The sequence below is a fragment of the Ceratotherium simum genome, chromosome X (genome assembly GCF_057802395.1).
Source record: "Ceratotherium simum simum isolate JZ-2026a chromosome X, ASM5780239v1, whole genome shotgun sequence".
Lineage (NCBI taxonomy): Eukaryota > Metazoa > Chordata > Mammalia > Perissodactyla > Rhinocerotidae > Ceratotherium > Ceratotherium simum.
Window position 1 is genome coordinate 2,370,069 of NC_141940.1, and position 19,017 is coordinate 2,389,085.

At 61.7% G+C, this 19,017-nt stretch overlaps 1 protein-coding gene across 2 annotated transcripts; it reads right to left on the reverse strand.

The window, feature by feature from the left end:
- Positions 1-840: 840 nt before the first annotated feature.
- Positions 841-16,551, reverse strand: BGN (biglycan). 2 transcript variants are annotated; one of them, XM_004443289.3, is made up of 8 exons: positions 16,391-16,551; positions 5,872-6,123; positions 5,413-5,525; positions 4,701-4,914; positions 4,058-4,168; positions 3,700-3,793; positions 3,480-3,618; positions 841-2,065 (listed from the first exon to the last, which is right to left on the reverse strand). In XM_004443289.3, the coding sequence occupies exons 2-8, from the start codon at positions 6,110-6,112 to the stop codon at positions 1,868-1,870; spliced, it is 1,110 nt and encodes a 369-aa protein (XP_004443346.1). In that variant the 5' UTR covers positions 6,113-6,123; positions 16,391-16,551; the 3' UTR covers positions 841-1,867. The 2 variants fall into 2 exon arrangements, with proteins under 2 accessions (XP_004443346.1, XP_087283531.1); XM_087427405.1 differs by lacking the exon at positions 16,391-16,551 and adding an exon at positions 8,227-8,275.
- Positions 16,552-19,017: the final 2,466 nt, after the last annotated feature.

Sequence of the window (19,017 nt, forward strand, 5' to 3'; positions counted from 1 at the left end):
TGCCTGCTCTATTTTCGTTGGTGGCCTGTGCCTGCCCAGGGAAGCCTTGGCTTCCACCACCCGAGGTGGAGGTCCCTAGTGTGGGATGAAGGAAGAGCAGCCAGGCTCTAGCCTGCCACCACCTCAGCCCGCTGGGCTTGCCATCCGAGGGGCATTGCTGTGGGAACCATTCTCCCCATGCTGCCCTTTCCAGGGCAGACCTGTGTCTCCAGTGAGCAGGCTTCCCAGGCCGTGCCCTGGATCTTCTCTTGGGATCTGGTGCCAGCACGCCGCAACGTGGGCTTGGCTCTGCCGGCACACAGGGTGGACGCTATGCCAGGATCCCGGGCCCGGCCGGCACAGGTGGGCGCACACAGCACACTGCCCCATCCCCAGGAAGCCCAGCCCACCCAGGAATGCGGCCCCTGGTGCTGACAAGGGTGCGGCACACAGCTTTGACCACAGCTGGAATCCATCATTGTTCTGAGCTTCCAGAACCCATCAAAGCAGGCAGGCAGGGCCCTGGAGGATTTCTCGGCTCCTCTCTGGAGGGGGCGTCTAGCCTTGTGCTCTGTAGCCGGCAGATGCTCGGCAAATGCTCGTCTCTGGGAGGGCAGGTGCTACCTCACCTGGGCCTGTTTAAGCCCAGTCTAAGGACAGCTGGGGCAACACAAGTGCCTAGAAGGGAGGGGAAGGGGCCAGCCTGGAGCCTTCCGCCTGGTAGCCTAGGGCCTCCTTGTCCAGCCCCGGACCCTTGCCTGAGGGCAGGGAAAGCAGCAAAGAGGAAGCGCAAGGCTCATAGTGGCTCCCCTTTCTGCTTGGTCTCCAGTGCCACCCTGAGAGCAGCGGCACACAGAGCCATATTGCACAGTGTTTCTTTAATTGAAAGACAGCAACCAACCTCAGAAGCAGCCCTTTCTCAAGCTGGGTGTGATTGCTCAAAACTCCCACCAGGGGCTGGAAGGGGAGGGGAGGGGAGACCTAGCCACCTAGCCATGGGGGGGAAGGGGACAATGAAAAGTGTGCTGGGGACTCTGGCTGAATGCTGGGCCCCTCCCGGGAGGCAGACTCTCAGGGTCTGACCAAGCTCAGTGCCCCCCTCTTGCCTGTGGAGCGTGTGTGGGGTGCAGTGCCTTTATTTGCCAGCCTCTGCCAGGACTGTCCAGGCTCGGGGGCGAGGCCTGGGCAGGGCAGGCTGCTCTCCGCTCCCCCGCCCCCAGCTTGCCTGTGTAGGGGCTAGGCAGAGGCCCAGCGAGAGAGAGACCAAACCCAGCCCAAGGATAGGAAAGAGGAGAGGGAGAACAATAGAGAGAGAGAGACAGAGAGAGAGAGAGAGGTAAAGCACTGGTCCAGGGGCCAGTAGATCAAGGAGGCTCAGATAGATGGGCCATGAACTTGCAGCAGGGTGGTGGGGGGACATGGGAGGCCAGGGGTAGCAGGCAGGGCCAAGGAGGGTTGGAAGCTGGAAGTACACGAGAAGGAGGAATGTGTTCCGGGCAGGTGGGTGGGCTTGGTGGGGTCTGTTGTCTCCATCCCTGCTAGCCGCCCCCATCCCCCAGACCCAGGGACCATCTTCCTTGGACTGGAACCTCGGACAATTTGGTTTCAGGGTGAATGGGAAGGAAGCTTAGTCGGGGCACCTCTGAGTGGCTACGATGGGGGGCAGGGGCAGCTTGTGATGGGGGCCGGGCCTTGCTCCCCACCTGCACGCTTGGGAGCCCAGGTGAAAGCATCAGGGAGCAGCTAGTGGGGGCCAGGGAAGAAGGATGGGGCTGGGTTGCGTGCAAGTGGGCGCTGGCTTCGCTCCCTTGCTCTGCCTGCCCCTTCAGGACATCCGCCGTGCTCCCCAGAGACCCTGCCCAGGCCACCATGGTGGCTGCTGCTGCCTCTACTTTTTGTAGTTGCCAAACTGGATGGCCAGGCGGTCGGTGACGCAGCGAAAGGTGGCTGGCTGCACCTCCCAGTAGGGCACGGGGTTGTTGAAGAGGCTGATGCCGTTGTAGTAGGCCCTCTTGACCCCGAAGCCCATGGGGCAGAAGTCGTTGACGCCTACCTTGGTGATGTTGTTGGTGTGCAGATAGACCACCTGAGGGTAGAAGAATGTGGCCCAGGCTCAGTGCCAGAGGCCCAGTTGCCTCCAGCCACCCTCCTCGAGTCTGTTCCAGCCTGGATGGGCCAAGTGGAGGGCAGAACCCAGAGGGCTCAGGCCCTCCCTCCTGGCCGAGTGCTGTCCGCCGCCTCATGGGCATCATTTCTTTGCCTTGCATCCGCACAGCCCTTCAAGGGCCCGGAAGTGATTCTCCCATTGTTGGGAGGAGCAAACCGAGACATGGGTATGGTCGTCGGGCAGGTGTTGGCCAGGATTAAGGCACTGGTTTGTGACCAGGAGCCAGGATGAGGGGCTCAGGTGGGGTGTGTGTTGGGGGGGAGGTGAGGAGTGCATGGGGGATGGGGCATGGGGTGGTGGTGTCCATGTGGGTGAGATGGACCTCCCTCTCTGTTCCCCAGGCTCTGGGGCTGCCCCAGGGGAGCAGCCTTTCACTCCAGAGACCAGGGGCACAAGAGGAGAAAGAGCCTGCAGGGTGACCTCCTCTTCCTTCTAGTCCTCAGTGCCACTTGCCCTCTAGCCTCCCAAATTCCCTGAAACCTTTCTCCAGGGGAGGGGCAGACAAGACAGGAGGGTGGGTGGGTAAGGAACCCAATGATGGGGAGGAGGCACTCAGATTGCAGCAGCGCCCTCTCGGGGTGAGAGGACACTGGCTGCTAGAGGGCGCGCTCGGCTGGCATGGACGGCGCTACCCCTGTAGCTGGGCTCCCCCACCCCGCCCCCTGCAGGACTCGGCTGGACTCAGCTCCGACTCAGCCCACGGGACTAGCAGGTCTCCTAGCATGTTTGAATAGGGCTGAGGAAGAGACTGAGGCCCAGAGAAGGGCTGGGCAAGGCCAAGTTCACCTATGTGACTGGAAACCAAGCCAGGGACAGGGGCCCCTGAGACAACCCCGGGCAAAGCCCTGCATCCCCTCATCAGCCCACTTCCTGATGCCCTGGGCTGTCCCTGTCTTGCCACAAATCTGTGCACCCCCATGCCCAGACTGTTCCCCAAACTCCCAGGCCCTGCCACGCCTTTCTGGTGTCCCACCCACCAGGGAGAACTTCAGCCCCAATACCTACCAGGCCAACTCCTGCTCATCCCTCACCACCTCTCTCCACCCGTGCCCCACCCTCCTCGCTGTCCATGGTGGAGTCCCCGCTCTCCTCCTCCTCTTCCTCAGCACAGAGGGAGGGGTCCTTGTGATTGCTCCTTTTCAGATGAGAAAGTGGAGGCAGAGAGAGCAGGAGTAACTGGCCAGATCATGCAGCTGGCCGGCTGCACAGAGGTCCCACTCCACTCTGTACCTGGGCCCTGCCCGTGCTGGGCCCGTGCAAGGAAGGGGAGGGGGCTGAGGAAGTGCTGGGGACATGGGCTGCTCCCCTCCCCTAGTCTTAGAGAACCTCTCACCTGGAGGAGCTTGAGGTCAGGAAGGCCGGCGGGCACCCTGGACAGCTTGTTATTGTCCAAGTGCAGCTCCCGCAGCGTGGGCAGAAAACTCAGGCTGCCGTTCTCGATCATGCGGATCTGGTTGTGGCCCAGGCCCAGCCTGCGAAGGGGCGCAGGAGAGGTACTGAGAGGCTAGAGGAGAGAAGAATGGTGGCACGGCCCCCCTGGACCCCCAGCCCACCTGTACAGCTTGGAGTAGCGAAGCAGATCCTCCAGCTCAATAGCCTGGATTTTGTTGTGGTCCAGATGGAGTTCATTCAGGGACTCGGGGAGGTCTGCAGGGAAGAGAGGGTGCCCTGAGCTGAGTGCAGGAGGGGAAGCCATGTGTGGGGCCTGGTGCTGCGTGTGTTGTGGGTGGGTGTTGGGGGGTACGGATGTGGGCAGGAGCAGAGGCCCTAGTTCTGCCCCAGGTTGGAGGATGGGGCTGCCGAAGCCCTCCCTGAATAGATTGGGTGGTTCCCAATGGCTCCACACCCCCAGCTCTGCCCACCTGGGCCCTGGAGGCTGGGCAGCATGGGAAGCAAGGGCTGCTTTCCTACCTTTGGGGATGCCAGTGAGCTTGGCCTCAGAGATGCGCAGGTAGTTGAGCTTCAGGCCATCGAAGGCTCCAGGTTCAAAGCCACTGTTCTCCAGGGGATTCCCACCCATCTCTAGGAGAGAGGCCCCCTCAGCCCCAGAGCCGGAGCTGGGTGGCTGCCCGCACCCCTGCCCCGGGGCCTTTCGGCTTCCTGGCTTGGGCTGGCCTGATGTGCCAGCTAATCACCCACTCCCACATCTCCCCCTGAAGGCAGTTCCACTAATTTACTGGGTTAGTTACAAACTCCTATCTGTTCAAGACCACTAGTCCCCGAGGGCCCTGGCCCTGGCATTGGCCTCAGGGGGCAGGGGGAGCAGGAGGAAATGGAGGGGAGCCAGAGATCAAGGCTGGGTGACCCCCAGCCTGCCCAACCCCCATGGCTGGGCCCCTGGTGGTCCCCAGCCAGCGGTCTGGCTGCACTGGCCCTTTCCCTTCCCTCTCTTTACAGTCCCCTGCTTTCTCTTCACCTTGCCTTTGTGGCTCTGGGGCATGCCCTAGACCAGCCTCCAGAATGTTCCATGAGGACCCCAGGGCAAGGCCATGGTGGTGCTGCTCTGGGTGGAAGAGGCCCCTCTCCCAGACCCCCTCCTGCCAGCCACACTCACCGATGCAGTTCATGCTGCGCAGTCCGCTGAACACACCCTTGGGCACCTTGCGGATGCGGTTGTCATGGATGCGGAGCTCCACCAGAGAGCTGGGCAGGTTGGGAGGGATCTCCACCAGGTGGTTCTTGGAGATGTAGAGCTTCTGCAGCTTCCGCAGGGGGCTGAAGGCCTTCTCGTGGATCTTGGAGATCTTGTTGTTCACCAGGACGAGGGCCTGAGGCAGCATGGGCACCAGAGTTAAAGGCACAGCTCCCTACCCCGCCCGCCCTCTTCTCTCCCTCCCTCCCCGCCACCTGAGCTAGATGTCTGAGCTCCAGCTCCGCCTGTGCTTGCAGCGGGGAGCCAGCACTCAGGCCCGGCAATGCCACTATTGCCGACCCAGCACAGCCCGCCGCTTTCCCAAGCCTCAATTTTCCCACGTGCACCCTGGCTACAATGAAATCTGTTCTTCCTGTGTTGCTGGGAGGAGCCAATAAGATTAAAAGTTTTTAGCTGAAAAGGGCATTGGGCTGAGTGATCCTGTCCTGCGCTTCTGGTAGCTGATGGACACACGTAACCCAGGAGCCGAGGCACTCCCAGCACAGCTGCCTCCAGGCTTCTCTCAGGATGCCGTGGGCCCCAGGCCGCTCTCACACTCCCCATCTGGACCCAGCCCCCCAGCTGCAGACGGCCCACCTCCTCGCCGTGCCTCCGAAGGGCAGGGTGGGCTTACGTAGAGCTGCTGCAGGCCTTTGAAGTCATCCTTTCGGAGCTCCGAGATGTCATTGTTCTGCAGGTCCAGCAGCGTGGTGTCAGGTGAGATCTCCTTGGGCACGGCCTTCAGACCTGGGGGCCGGTGCCACCGTCACCAGTGCGAGCCAGTGCCATGGCCCCAGAGCACAGTGACACGCATGCACACAGACACATGCATTGGGACTCTGCGCAGACAGGTGGAAGCTCCAGAGCTGGCAGATGGAGGCTCTTCTCGCTCCCCACTTACTTGCAACCAGACAACTGGATACCCTCCCACACGGAAATCAGGGTCCCCAATCCTGCTTGGGGTCACCCCATCCCCACCCCCACCTTTCCATGTGCATCCCATGGGACAGACGTGTGTCCCCTTGGTAGGGGCACTCAGGCTGGGCCTGCGCCTCCATGAAACCCTGTCCCCCACCCAGGCCGTGGGACTGACCCAGGTCAGAGCACTGAACGACCCGCAGGTGGCAGTGGCAGCCGAAAGGACACATGGCGCTGAAGGTGGGCGTGAGAGAGTCCAGGTCCGGGACGCCTGAGGTCGTGTCGGCACCCGAAGCCTCCTCATCGTTCAGCATGGGCAGTCCGTCATCCATGGTGAAGTCCCAGAAGCCCTTCTGCTCAAAGGGCAGGGCCTGGCTCAGGGCCAGCAGGGATGCGAGGAGCCACAGGGGCCACATGGTGGGTGTGCCTGGGAGGCCAGGGGGAGGAGGGGCCGTCAGAAGGCTTTGCCAGCACCAGCACCCGTCCTCTGGGCCCTTTCCCAGCCACCCTCCCAAAACCAGGGGCTGCAGTTCTGTGTGTATTGGCCTGTGTCCCCCATCCCTCAGGGGGGACAGCCAGACCCCAGGGCAAGAGGCAGCAGAGGGAGGGGTTGAGGGTGGCAGGAGGCACTAGGCAAGATGGGGGTGCTGCTGGCCAGGAGGCACCTCCTTCTGCTCCCTTCAGCTCCCAGGCAGGACTTGGCTTCAGCGGGCAATGCAGCAGTTAGCGAGTCTGCAGCGCCCCCTCCCCCCACCCCGTCCCCACCACACACACACACACACACACACACACACACACACACACATACACACTCTCCACTGAGTCGGCTGGCAATCTGCCTGGGGGGTCAGTGAGGCGAGTGGAGGAGATGGAGAGGGAAACCCAACCATTTTCCCCCACGGGCTTTGAAGAATTCGGATTTGAAGATACCACTGTGGCCCAGACGAGCCCCCCCTCCATGCTCAGGAAATGTGGGTGTAGTCAGGGTTTAGTTAGGAGACCATGAATCGCTTCCTGTCCTGCCCAAGCCCCCAGTTTCAGGGCACCCACATTTTTCTAAGAAAGTCGAGAGGCCAAGGCACCGGAGTTGGAACACTGGGCAGAGAACCGGGTCAGCCCCGGGGCAAGGTGGAGGGGGCATGGCCCCCGCCTACCCTCCCCACTGCTCCCTGGGGCCTTGGCTTCCTCCTCTGGCCCACGAGACTTCTCCTGGCTCTGCTCACAGAGCCCCGGGGCGCCCACATCTGCTCCTGCCCTTCCTTCTGCCCATGACTCGGCCCCCACGAGAGGCCACCCGAGGGGAGAAGGCGGCTGCCAAGGTGGCGGGCAGAGTCAGGCTTGTCTGGAGGCCCCCCAGGCTGGGCAGTGGGGTGGGGGTGGAGGGAAAGCTGCCCTGCCTGAGCCTGCCCCCAGTGCCCACATCTGCCTGCCTCCTTCCTCCTCCAGCAGAGGCCGCCCCCTGTCCAGAGGCGCCTCTGCCGGAAGGCACTGTACAGGAAAAGGCACCCCTGCCTCTCCCACCACCCCTACTTGCAGGGATTTCCTGGGAAAGTCTCAGCCTCATTTTCCCCATCTGTTAAACAGGAATAGATGTGCCTGCTCTGCTTGCCTCTCAGGCTCAGGTATCTGTGGTTGCCCTGGGTGCATCCATGGGCAGGGAGCCCAGCTGGGTGCCAGGGGCCTCCTGCAGACCCGAACTCGCCCCACTCCAGGGAGGTCCTCACCTGGGGCTCGTCTTGGCCGGGGGAGCCCCCTGAACCTGACTGCTGGCTGCAAAGGTGGAAGGAGGCCCTGGCGGGGCGGGGGAGGGCTCTGTGCACTTTAGGCCAGCATCTTCTGAGCAACTTGGCCCTGCCTGCTGCTTTTCTGGACAGGCGCAGTTGATGTGGGGGCTGGGCTGGCTGCCGGGGGCTGCTGCTCTGATGTCTTCCCACCAGCAGGCTGTGGGGCTGGGCACAACCCCATCTCAGGTTCCCATCCATCCCCATCTTGCCCCCCCACACTCCTCAGGCACCCCCTGGGCAGGTCATGTGGCGTGCCCTGGCTCCCACCATCCCGAGGACAGATCTGCAGCTGCTGGCTGGAGGGAACAGAGCAGCCTTTCTGGCAGCCAGGGCTTCGGTGTGTTTGGCAAGCGGAGGCTGAGGGCCCAGGACAGTGATCAGTCGGTTCAGCTGCAGAGCCAGCCCCAGAGAGCCCCCAGCAGGCCCCGACACCCCTCCCGAGTGCATAGTCCCCAGTGACAGGCTCAGAGAAGCTGCCTGCCTGCCCTAGGTCTCATAGCAAAGTGAGGGTCGGAGCCTAAGGCTCAGCTGTTTCCCTAAGCATAGAGAGTCAGACTTAGTGCTGGCCTCCAGGTCACCAGAAGTCCCTATGCTAGGGGAGCACCCAGCCTCTCTGGCTTCTTCAAGCCTCGAGACCCCATGATCACACCCCGGGTCCCGCCAGCCCCAGGCTGGCTGAGCAGGACCCAGGGGAGCCCCCCAGAAGGCCCTGGAGCGGAGTAGGGAGAACGCTCCCACTCACCTACCTGGGCAGCGTGTCCCTCCTTCCTCCTCTGAGTTTGCAACCCCCAGGGCAGAGCAGGGCAGGCCTAGGCCTCCCGAGCCTGCTGCTGCCGTGCAGGACCCTTGCCCGGGTGCCACTGGACACCCAGGGCCGGGAGGAGGGGGAACAGCGGGAGAGAAAAGGAAGGGGAGGGTGAAGGTAGGGGAGCGAGAGGGAACGGAGAGGGAGGGGCGATGAGTCAGGGATGGAACGCCCAGTGGGAGCTTTGGAAGGCTCTGGGATCCACAGCCCACCTGGATAGGTGGGGGTGGGGTGTGGTGGTGTGATCTGGTCAGGCCCAGGGGACGCTGCGGGGAGGACTGGGTTCTCTACAGGAGTCCTCAGGCCTCTCCACCAGGGGAGAGGATGACAGGCGCTGGGAAGGCCAGCCTAGGGTGGGACTGGCTACTGGGGCCCCAAGTGGGCTGATGGGACCTGCCCTGAGGGGATGTGGGCTCTAGAGGAGGTGAGCCCGCTCAGAGCAGCCGTGCCTGATGTCACAGTGTCTGGGGGCCGCAAAGAGGCCGAGGGGGGGCACGGGAAAGAAGCCAGCCCTCCGGCCATTGGCTCCAGCACAGGTTCACTCTGAGGGGGAGAGAGGCTGAGGGCTGGGAGGCCCTACACCAGGGCTCCGTGACAGAGGGAGAGGACAAGGTTTGGCTGGTTCTCCCCTGCTCCTGGCTGGGCCCAGGCAGTGGGCAGGCTGGCAGGGCGGGGGCCGGGCGGGCTTCCCGGCACAGCCTTCACTTCCCCTTGGGGAACTGGCATGAGACTCAGCGGCCAGAACTATGCAGAGGGGAGGGGGCCAGCAGACACCGAGCCCATGGGAGGAGGCAAGAGACCTTCTCAGAGCCAGAGGAGCCAGGAAAGGCCTCAAGGGGGCGCCCAAGAGGAAGGCTCCCCTGTGTCCAGCACAATTAGTATCCTCGTTTGATAGAAGAGAAAACTGAGGCCTACGGAGAGGAACCGACTTTCCCCAAGGCACTCAGCCTGAGACTTGGAGCCCAGCTCAGGCGACTCCAGGCCCTGAATTTTCAGGCCTCAGCCAGGGCGCTCCCTGCACGTGCAGCATGGGAGTGATGGAGGCCTTTGGCCAGCTGGCTGGCTCAGCGTGGGCAATGCAGGGAGCCTGGGGGAGGAATCCGAGGCTGGTGGTGGTCGAGGTGGGGGGCTGAACGGCTGTAGATAGGCCCAGCCGCACCCCTCTCCAAGCCTGGCCCTGCCTTCTCCCCACCACCTCACACTGGAGCCCCACCCGTGTTTGCACACAGGCACGCACACACATAGGAGGTAGGCAGGGCTGAGGCGCAGGAAGCAGGAGCCCACCATGGACAGATACTGTGAGACCCACGGCAAGTCCCTGTTCCCCCACCTCCCCACACTACCCAGGCCTCTGGGCCTCAGTTTCCCTTCATTGGCCTCCCTGGGCTTGTCCCCAATGACTTCAAGGAGGACCTTGAGCCCCATCAAAGTGTGCTCTGAGCTCGCTGGACCCCACCTCCTCAGAGCAAAGGAAAGAGATGGAAATGGTGGTGAGGCCTTAGGCCCGGCGCCTACAGGTGTGAGCGAGGGAAGAGGCTGGGCTTCCTTGAGCCTGTGCTGCTGACCCAATAGGGCCGTCCTTGTCTGGCCCTCTGAAAGCCAGCGCAGTCATCCGAGTGAGATTGCTCCAGGTCACAGCCAAACAAGACACACTGGCAGTCTCTGAGAACATGGAGGAACCGCGCCAGGCATTCAGGCCAGGCCAAGGGTGGTGAGAGGAGGACTTGAGGGCTGGCATGCCCTGGGAACTTGCCTGCAGATGTGGGGCCCACAGCTGCCAAATCACACATGCTGGGTGCTGTCCGGCAGCCTCACCCAGGCTGTCTGGCCCCACGGAGCAACCTGGCCTGAACTCTGACACTGGTGCCACCTTCCGCCCAGCCCTACCAGGTCCCTAGGGCTGTGTGGGTGGGGAGGGGTGAGGAAGATGGGCAACGCATGACACCCTTCCTCCTTCCCCTCGGTCCACCAAAGCCCTCCAGGCCCAGCTTCAGCCAGCAGGCCAGAGGCAGGGCCTGCCCTGAGCTCTGCCCCACAAGTGGGCGCTGTGCCCAGGCTGACACCCAGCTGCTCCCTGCTGCCCTCTTGGGCCCCAGCCCATTGGCCCCCTGATGGCTCTAGTCTACACTTGGGTGTCAAACAGAGAGAGGGAGCACGTGCCACCCATGTGTCTGCTGAAGCCCATGTGTGTGTATGTGTGTGGGGGTGACTGTGTGAGGCGCTGGTGGCTGGAGTGAGGAGTGGGTGGACCCTGAGCCCTACTCCATCTGCGTCTACACCTTGGCAGCCCTGAACCCACCACCATTGCCTCAGCATGCTGTCCAGGTTACAAGGTGAACAGATGCCTAAGAGTGGCTGGCCAGGGCAGCTCCTGCCTGCTATGACCCTGGCGCAGCTGGGGTGACTGTACAGAGATGAGTCCTGTGCTTGGGCAGCCTTCAGGGACAGACTTGACCTGGCTGGGGGCATCGGAGGCTGCGGGGAACCAGCAGGGAGCCAGCCCATCGGCTGCAAAGGGCTGGCACCGGGGAGGTGGCGACGTGGCTGGTGGTGGCAGGGCCAGACCTCTCTCCCCATAGCATTGAGGAGAGCCATCTACCCCCTTTCCCATCAGAAAACCTCTGGAAAGCAGGAGGGTTGAACTACTGGACTTCTGCCATGCCAGGAGTCAGGCAGCAGATGACCCAGGTCAGCTGGGAGTCCTGGGTTTCCTGGTCCTTCCACACCTGAGCTGTGTGCCCGTCCTCCTCCCCCCACTCACTGAAGAAATTTTGAGCTCCTCCTTGCCACGATCTAGAACCTTCGAGGAAGAGGGAGGATGCTATCACCTCCAAGGGGTGGGGCAGGGGACTCAAGTGATTTCTTAACATAGCCCTCCAGTAAGAAGGGAATGCCGTTTTTACCACTTGATGAATGGATAAACTGAGGCTCAGAGTTTACCCAAAACTCTTGCCCAAGGCCACACATTGAGGAAATGGTAGAGCTGGGACTCCACCGTCTGTCTACCTGCCCATGTGTCTGGCTGTACTCTCTGTCATTGTAGACTTTGCTGCAGGCCCCAAAGCTGCAAGATCCCACCCTCTCTGGACTGTGCAGGGGGCCAGACCAGCCCCAGGGGCCTGGAGAAGACTCTTTGGCAGCTCCCTCACCCAAGCTGGGAGGTGATGCTGTTGGAAAGCAGGGCCCTTTGGGGTCCTGTGCCCTCTTGCTTGGATCATGAATCCTCTGGAAACATGGCATCTCTCTCTGGCTGCCACCATCAGCAGCTCCCCACTGCCCACAGAGCCAGACGCCTCTCCTTGGCCTCAGTGCACCCATCAGGCCAGCCCCAACCCTGCTGCCTCTGCCTCCATCTGCAGGGAAGTCTCCTGGAAAAGCCATCATCTCAGCTGGGCCAGGGAAGTTCCCCCCGGCATTTTAGGTCCCAGCAGGCGCCAGACCCCATAGGGAGATATTCTCAGCCTGGCTCCAGAGCCTGGGGCCCCACCTACCTCACTCCCTCACCGAGCCAGGCCAAGGCAAGGGGGGTTGGCCCTGTTCCCTGGGCAGGAGAGCACCAGGGCCCCCTGGAGGGAGGCCCCATTGCCCCTCCCCTTCCTGGGCCCAGGGTTTCTCGCAGCCCCTTCCCTGCACTGGGTCCCCTGCTCTCTGCCAGGGGCTCTGGCTGGGGTGGGACTCAGCTCTCTGCAGCCAGCCCAGAGGCCCCGGGACCTGTTCCCCTTCAGTCCCTCTCAGGGTTCCCGTGGTGCCCACCTCCCTGCAGCTGGGCAGCTTCTCAGGCCAGTGGGACCATAGTCAAGGCTGAGCTGGGACTCAGACTGCGAGAGGATCAAAGTCGCACTGGTCTCCTGGACTTCCCTTGTCTCCCGGGACAGGGCTGCCAGAGCCAGCCTGTCTCTGCCCTCTGCAAGTCCGACTTCTGTTCCCCAAATCCCCAAGCCTGCAGCCACTTGGGCTTCTGACTACTATGCTCCCCTTGGCCATCCGCCTCACCCCACTCCCCACAAGGCAGCTGCTGTGGGAGAAGCAGGGGTGAGTTGAGAGTCACACGGAGTCTAGGACCTCTCCCAGCCCACCGCCCCTCATCCGGCCGCTCAGCCTCAGGCTGGTGTTTCTGCTAAATTTAGCTTTCAGATTCCGTGGACTGGGAGAGCTGGGTGCAAGGAGGCTGAGGATTCCCCCTTAAACCTGAGGGATGTGTCACCACAGGGAGGGGGCAGGCACGGCTCATCTGAGTCCCCAGGCACCTTCACTGGGCTCGGGAATATCAGGGACGCTGGTCTGCCAGCGAGTGAGGGCTGGTGCTGCTCTGCAGGCTGCACTGGGAGCTGAGGCTTGTGGGCTCTGGGCGAGACGGCGCCCTCCACAGCCACCCCTGGAGCTTCCCTGACCTGGAGCAGAGAGGGAATGAAGGGGTCCCTGGGGGACCCTTAGGCTGTGGGCTCAGGGGGGCGGAGGAAGATCCTTCATCCCAAGACTTCCCATCTGGAATGGGGGGAAATGAACCACAGTCCCAGGGAGCACTGGGAAGCTGGTTCTGGAAGGCTGGAGAAGGGCCTTGCCATGAGGCAGGTCAGTTAGCCTCAGTGGGCCTCAGGCCCAGGGCAGGACTGAGCAGACACTCTCCCCATCCCCCCAGCGCAGTACCCTCAGCCTGTCCCCCACTGGCTCCCTCTAAGATGAAATTTACAGACAGGGTTCTGTGGGTGATCAAGGTGTGGGTCCTAGTGTCCGAGCAGAAGAGGACAGAAGGGAGAGGAGGGGCAATGACTGCCCCAACAGGAAGGGGCAGAGCTGGCAGGACCCGGCTCTGTCTGCCTTCCGAGGGAGCCCATGCTCACCCCTCCCCACAGCTCACGGCAGGGTACCCTGGGAGAGCCACCATCACCTCCCAGTCCCTCGATTTGAGCCAAGCCCTTGGGCAGGTGTGTCTTCTCCCACCAGTGGGGCCAACAGGTGTGGCGGGTGGGGGTCAAGCAGCTCAGGGCAGGGACCAAGCTCTCCTACTCTGGGGTAACCGATGAGGAGGATCAGGAGGGAGTCATGGCAGGTGTGGGAAGATCTTTATAACTATCTGTGGTGTTGGGGATGAGCAAGAAAGGTGAGGGGCCCCAGTTGTGCCACCCGTAGGACAAACGGCCCAGTGGCCTAGCAGGTGGGGCTTCAGAGGCCCCAGGGCTGGGCTGGGGCTATGCCCAGGGTGGAGCAGACAGTGCCTGGCCGGGCTGGGAGTCTGGGTGCCTGGGTTGCTGCCCATTGCTTGTGTGCTCCAAGGGAGGCCCTGGGTATGGCAGCTCTTCCATGCCATGTCCCCAGGCGGCCAAGGACAAGTGACTGCTGGGACAGGCCTGTGTTGCGCTGTCTCCATGGGGCTTCTCCAGGGAGTGGAGGAGGGATGGCAGTGGGTGGGCCCAGGAAGCAGGGGAGCAGGGAGGAATGGGAAGCCTTCTTGGAAATGGTCACATGCGGGCTCGTTACAAATCCCTCCTCTGGGGACTTGACGCTGGCACTGGAAGGGACACTCTGTGGTCTTGTTTGAGTGACTACAGAACGTCGCTAAAGAAAGGAAACTCATGTCTTACAAACATCCCCTTTCCTCCTATCCTTTCCAATTCACATTCTTTCAGTGAGCCAGGGCCACTGGTGGGATTGGGGAGGAATTCAGGCTGATGCTCCTAAATCATCCTGGACAATGGTCAGAGGGCTGGCACCTCAAATTTCTGGGCCCCTAAAATGAGCCAGCACAAAACTGCCACCAGACCCATTGGCGAAGGGGCTGGACCTTAGACTCCCCATCTACACAACGGAGACCCTGGTCCCTGCTCCGGGGCAGGGCACAAAAGCAGTGCAATGGTTAATGCCCACTGTGACCTGGGTCCTTGGGGCTCAAAGGTGGGCCAGCGGGTGGGCAGGCCAGGGTGGCCAGGACAGCCATTCAGCAGCTGGCTGGCTCGCTACAGGAGTCCTCTCTGCTCCCTGGCTCCCAGCCTGTTCCTGCTGCACAGCCTTGGAGGCAGCCCTGTACCTTCCTTTCAACGTACCCACACAGTCCTGCCCTCAGAGACTCACTGTGCTGCCCCATGGTAGCCAGACATGGGCAAGTTCCACACAAAGGCACCTCTGCTGGAGCACCAGCTCTCCCCGGGTGGGGAATGGCACAGGCAGCTGCATGTCACCAGGAGGTGCTCATCTGCATGTACGCGGTTGCGCACACACATTCTCACTTCGCAGGAACCCGCACCCCTGGATGCAGATCCAGGGGAACCTTCCTTCCTGGCACCGAGGGAAGCCCGGGCATTTCCAGCTTGTCCCAATCCCAATCTGTCTCCACGAGGCAGAGAACTGGCAGCCCCGGGAGGGGCGAGGGCACAGAGGCAGGAGCCCCCTCAGGACAGGCCTGGCCACATCTGTAACCTGAGTGGCCCTGAAGAAGACTTGAGAACAATCTCCCTGGCCTGAGCGAGGTCTGCCCCGCCCGCCCCCACCCACTGTCCTGCCCTGGAGGACCCTGGGCCTCCTGCTCCACTCAGCAGAACCAATTCAGGCAGCCCTAACTAACCAGTACCCAGGCCCCAGTCCCGCCCATGGAGCTGTGAGGGGGGTGTTCCCATCCCCCAACCTTCCAAGGCACTCAGTGGCACACCCAGGGAGCTCCATTCCCTCTTGCTCCTCTCCTGGGTCTCTGGCAGGCCCCTCAGCGTGCCAGCCATTTTGGGAGCTTGCAGGACTGGGGCCAATGGCCCTGCCACTTCCCACTCTGATCCCCACAGGCTATCATCGTCAATGCTCAAGTGACTTTGAGGGTTTCCTGGGTGGTTTGGGGTCAATAGCCAGGATTTGCCAGTTAGGAGCCCTGGTTCCTGGCTTCAGCTCTGTCCCTGACTGGCTGTGCGAGGGTAGAGAGCTTCCTATCCCTTTCTGGGCTTCGGTTTCTCCCTTTGTACAGTGGATGGGGCTGGGTGGGACCGGCAGGGGCCACTCTTCCTCTCTCAAATGGCCCTGGGGGGCAAGCTTGCAGCTCCATTTTGCTTCAGACCTGGGACTCTCTCTCCATTCCAGACATGCCCCATGCCCTAGTTTGGGGGCTGCCTTTGGAGGACAGGGCATCTAGTCAGGGAGCTCTTGAACCTCACCCATCCCTCACTTCAGCTTGGAAGTGAGCCTGTGTCCTCACATTTACTGAGGCTCCCCAGAAGGCCTCCGGGGCCCCAAGCCAAGCCTGTCCGGGGTAACATGGCACAGTTGCCTGAGTTTCTCTCTGCCCACCCCCCCATTCTGAGTCCCAATCCAAGGAGGTTCAGGGGACAGACAGGACTGAGCCACCCAGGGGGCCCCACCCAGAGCCCCAGAGGCCAGGGCTCCGTGGACCAACAACTCTCTCAGGAGGAGGTGGAGGCATGGCATTAGCCTGTGGATAAGCGAGGAGTATCCGGGCAGGGTGCCTTGGGCGTGCCTGGGAAACCAAGTCTCTCAGCCCACGCCAAGGACTTGCCCCAAGAAAGTGGGGACCTCTCCCCAGCGCTGAGCTCTGGTGTGCGCCTAGAGGTCCTTCTGACCTGGGCCAGGCGCAAACCCCACCCCCACCCCAGCAAGGAAGAGCCCGGTGGGAGTACAGGGTGCGCCTGGGACTTGCAGTGAAGGGAGAGAACTGTTGGCAGAGCTGGGGTGCCAGCCATCCAGCCATGCCTCTGTGATGCTCTGGGGCGGCAGCCAAGGGCAAGAACCCCAAGGGTGAGGCAGAGAGGGCAGACACAGAGCGGAGCTGAGCGAGGTCAGAGGGGAGAGGGAAGGGGGGTGGAGAAGGCGCCTGGAAGAAGAGGGAGGGGAGAAGAGGCAGAAACGAGACAAGGACCAAGGGGACCGCAGGGTGGCGATGAAGGGGCGCAGACCAGGAGTCTGCAGCAGTGCCGTGGGAATCTGCAGGCAGCCTGGGGGAAGGAGAGGGCGGTAAGCGGGCAGTGGGGCAGGGGTAGGGACATGGAGGGGTAGCGTGGGCAGCAGGGTAGGGGGCATCTCGGTGAGGGGTCATCGGACTCAGGGATGAAATAGCGAAGGCAGCTCAAGGCGAGCGTGGGGACAGCGTGGGGCTGGCTTAGGGGCCCTACCTGGGGAGGGGAAGCTGCAGGGCACAGGTTGGCTAGTTGGCAGGTTTGGGTGTCAGGCAGTCCGTGCGTCTGTTCGTCGGGCCGTCCAGGTCGTCCGGGCCGTCAGAGAGCAGCTGCTCACTCCTGGGCAGTTCGTGGAGAGAGGGAGACAGAGGCGGCGGGAGGGAGGCTAAAGGCTGGGCGGGCGGGCCGACGGGAGGGGGCAGGGAGGGAGGAAAGGAGGGAGGGGGCTGATGGGGCGGAGAGGGAGGGAGAGAGGGAGGGAGAAAAGGAGGGAGGGAGGGGGTAGGCTTCCCGGCCCCCGTGGCAGCTTCAAAGGGAGCAATTTTCTTGTAGACAGCTGGGCTAGCTGCACCCCCTCCCCCTCACGCCCCCCAGGACCCCCACCCCCGCCCAGGGCACGTAGGGAAGGGACACACACTCTCACTCACACAAGAACCCTTGGCGTCTCTGGGCAGGCTCAGCCTCAGAGAGTCAAACTTTCCACTGCCCAGATGGGGACACTGAGGCCCAGAGAGGGGTGGGAACTGGCTTGCTGGAACTTGGCTGGGCAGAGGAAGGCGAGAGGGCAGAAATGGAAAGGAGACGAGGGGGAGGCACCTCTGGTTGCTAGACCAGTGAGTGGCCCCTGAACCTGCGGCCAGCCTGGGCCTGAACAGGGAGCTGATTCTCTGGGACCAGGGAGGCGGCTGTTGTGGATTTTTGGAAAGGCTTGATCTAGGCTCGTGGGCACTCTGATTGCCCCACCCCCTACCCCACTCCAGCCTTTTTTCTCTAAGAAAGGGGAACTGGTCCTGTCTCTGTGATCTCAGGATGGGACTCAGTGGTGGGGGTGGCGGGGGCTGGCCGGAGGGCGGCACACATTCTGGGGGTCCTCCCTAGCTTGCCTGCCCTGAGGCTCGGAGAAGCTGAGAGCGGGAAAGCTGATTCAGAGAGTCATTTAGCGAGTCAGCCTTCTTGCTCAATCTGTGCAGGTCCCCCAGGATGCGATAGCCGCGTTGTGGGTGGGCACTTCCTCAGGGCTGGGTCCTGTACTGGCCACTTACAGGGGCTGGCTGGGCCAGCCCGCCACGCATCCCCGGAAGAGGCCGTCATCAGCCACGACACCCACTCAATCGCTGGAAGCTCAGCCACTTCCTGAGGGCCCAGGCAAGCCCACCTCCACCTGCATCTAGAGCCCAGGGCCTTAGCACAGCACCTCCTCCCTGTCCAGTGGGGTCCCAGTGTGCAGCAGGGCCAGGCCAGAGCCAGCCTCGGTCATGGGCTGACACTGCATTGAAGGTTGAGACGGACGAGAAACTGAGGTAGGGAGCAGCACTGAGGTCTGCAAAGGAGGACAGGAGACTGAGAGGGGAAGAAACGAAGACAGGCAACGCAAGACAGGACAGAACTTCACTAAGACCGAAAGAGACAACTACGGAGAGAGAAGGGAAGCTCAAGCGGGGGTGGGGGTGGGGGTCCGGGGAGGACCAGGGAGAGGTGGGTCCAATGGGAGGAGATGAGAGGTGAGGTCTGAGACTCCCGCGCACCTGGCCAGCTGTCATTCAGTCATTCAGTGCCCAGCCCAGGGCCAGCATGCAGGTGGGGTCTAGAAGGTTCTGCCTGTGGGAGTGACTGCACCCAGATCCCCTTCTTGTGCACCAGCACCATTCAGGGCCCCTGGGCCTGGACCTGGGACACATGGTAGCTTGACCAAGCTGTGGTGCCTGCCTGCAAGAAGCTTCCAGGCTGGACCAGGGTAAAGGGAGACGAGGGAAAGCAGAGTCCAGGTCAGGTGCTCTGTCTCTGTCGTTTTTGAGGAGAAGGTGGTGGCAGACAGCAGGGACCAGGAGATTGGAGAGAACACATACCCTTCCGGATGAGAGGAGTCAGTGTGTCGCTTGTTTGTTTGGTTTTTTTACTGTTTATTGGATACAGCAGTAGAAAGGCTAATATGGTGAAGCCCATGCAGCCTCGCCGAACTTCAGCATCCCCAGGCAGGGCTGGGTAGAAGGAGAAAGAGGGTACAAACAAGTATAAAACATTGTGCTCTGTGAAAGAAGCCGGTTGCAAAAGACCACGTATTGTATGATTCCACATGAAACGTCCACAACAGGCAAATCTATAGAGACAGAAAGTAGATGAGTGGTTTCTTACGGCCAGGGGAATGGGAGATAGAGAGGTGACAGCTGAAGGTATGAGTTTTCTTTTTGAGGTGATGAAAATGTTCTAAGTTTGACTGTGGTGATGTTGCATATTCTGGGAATATACTAAATAAAAACCATTCAAGTGTCCATTTTAAATAGGTGAATTGTATGGTATGTTAATTATATCTCAATAAAGGTGTTTAAAAAATGAAAAAAAAACCACTCCATGTAAGGCAAGCCCATTGCCCAAGGATCTAACTCTAGGTCCTTCTCCACACATAGGCCTGCAGGATGGCAACAGGCTTAGACTGCCCTGCCTGGGGTGGCCCCCCACGGCTGCTGCCCAGCCCTGCCTCCCCTCCTCTCTGCTCCCTTCTCTCCTACCCTGTCGCCTACTGAGTAAGGCCCCACCTGGCCTCGTGCCCCCAGCCAGCCCTCTGCTGTGCCCTGCACTGCTCTGGGGGCTGGGACCCCAGGAGTCCTCACTCAGGGCCTCAGCCT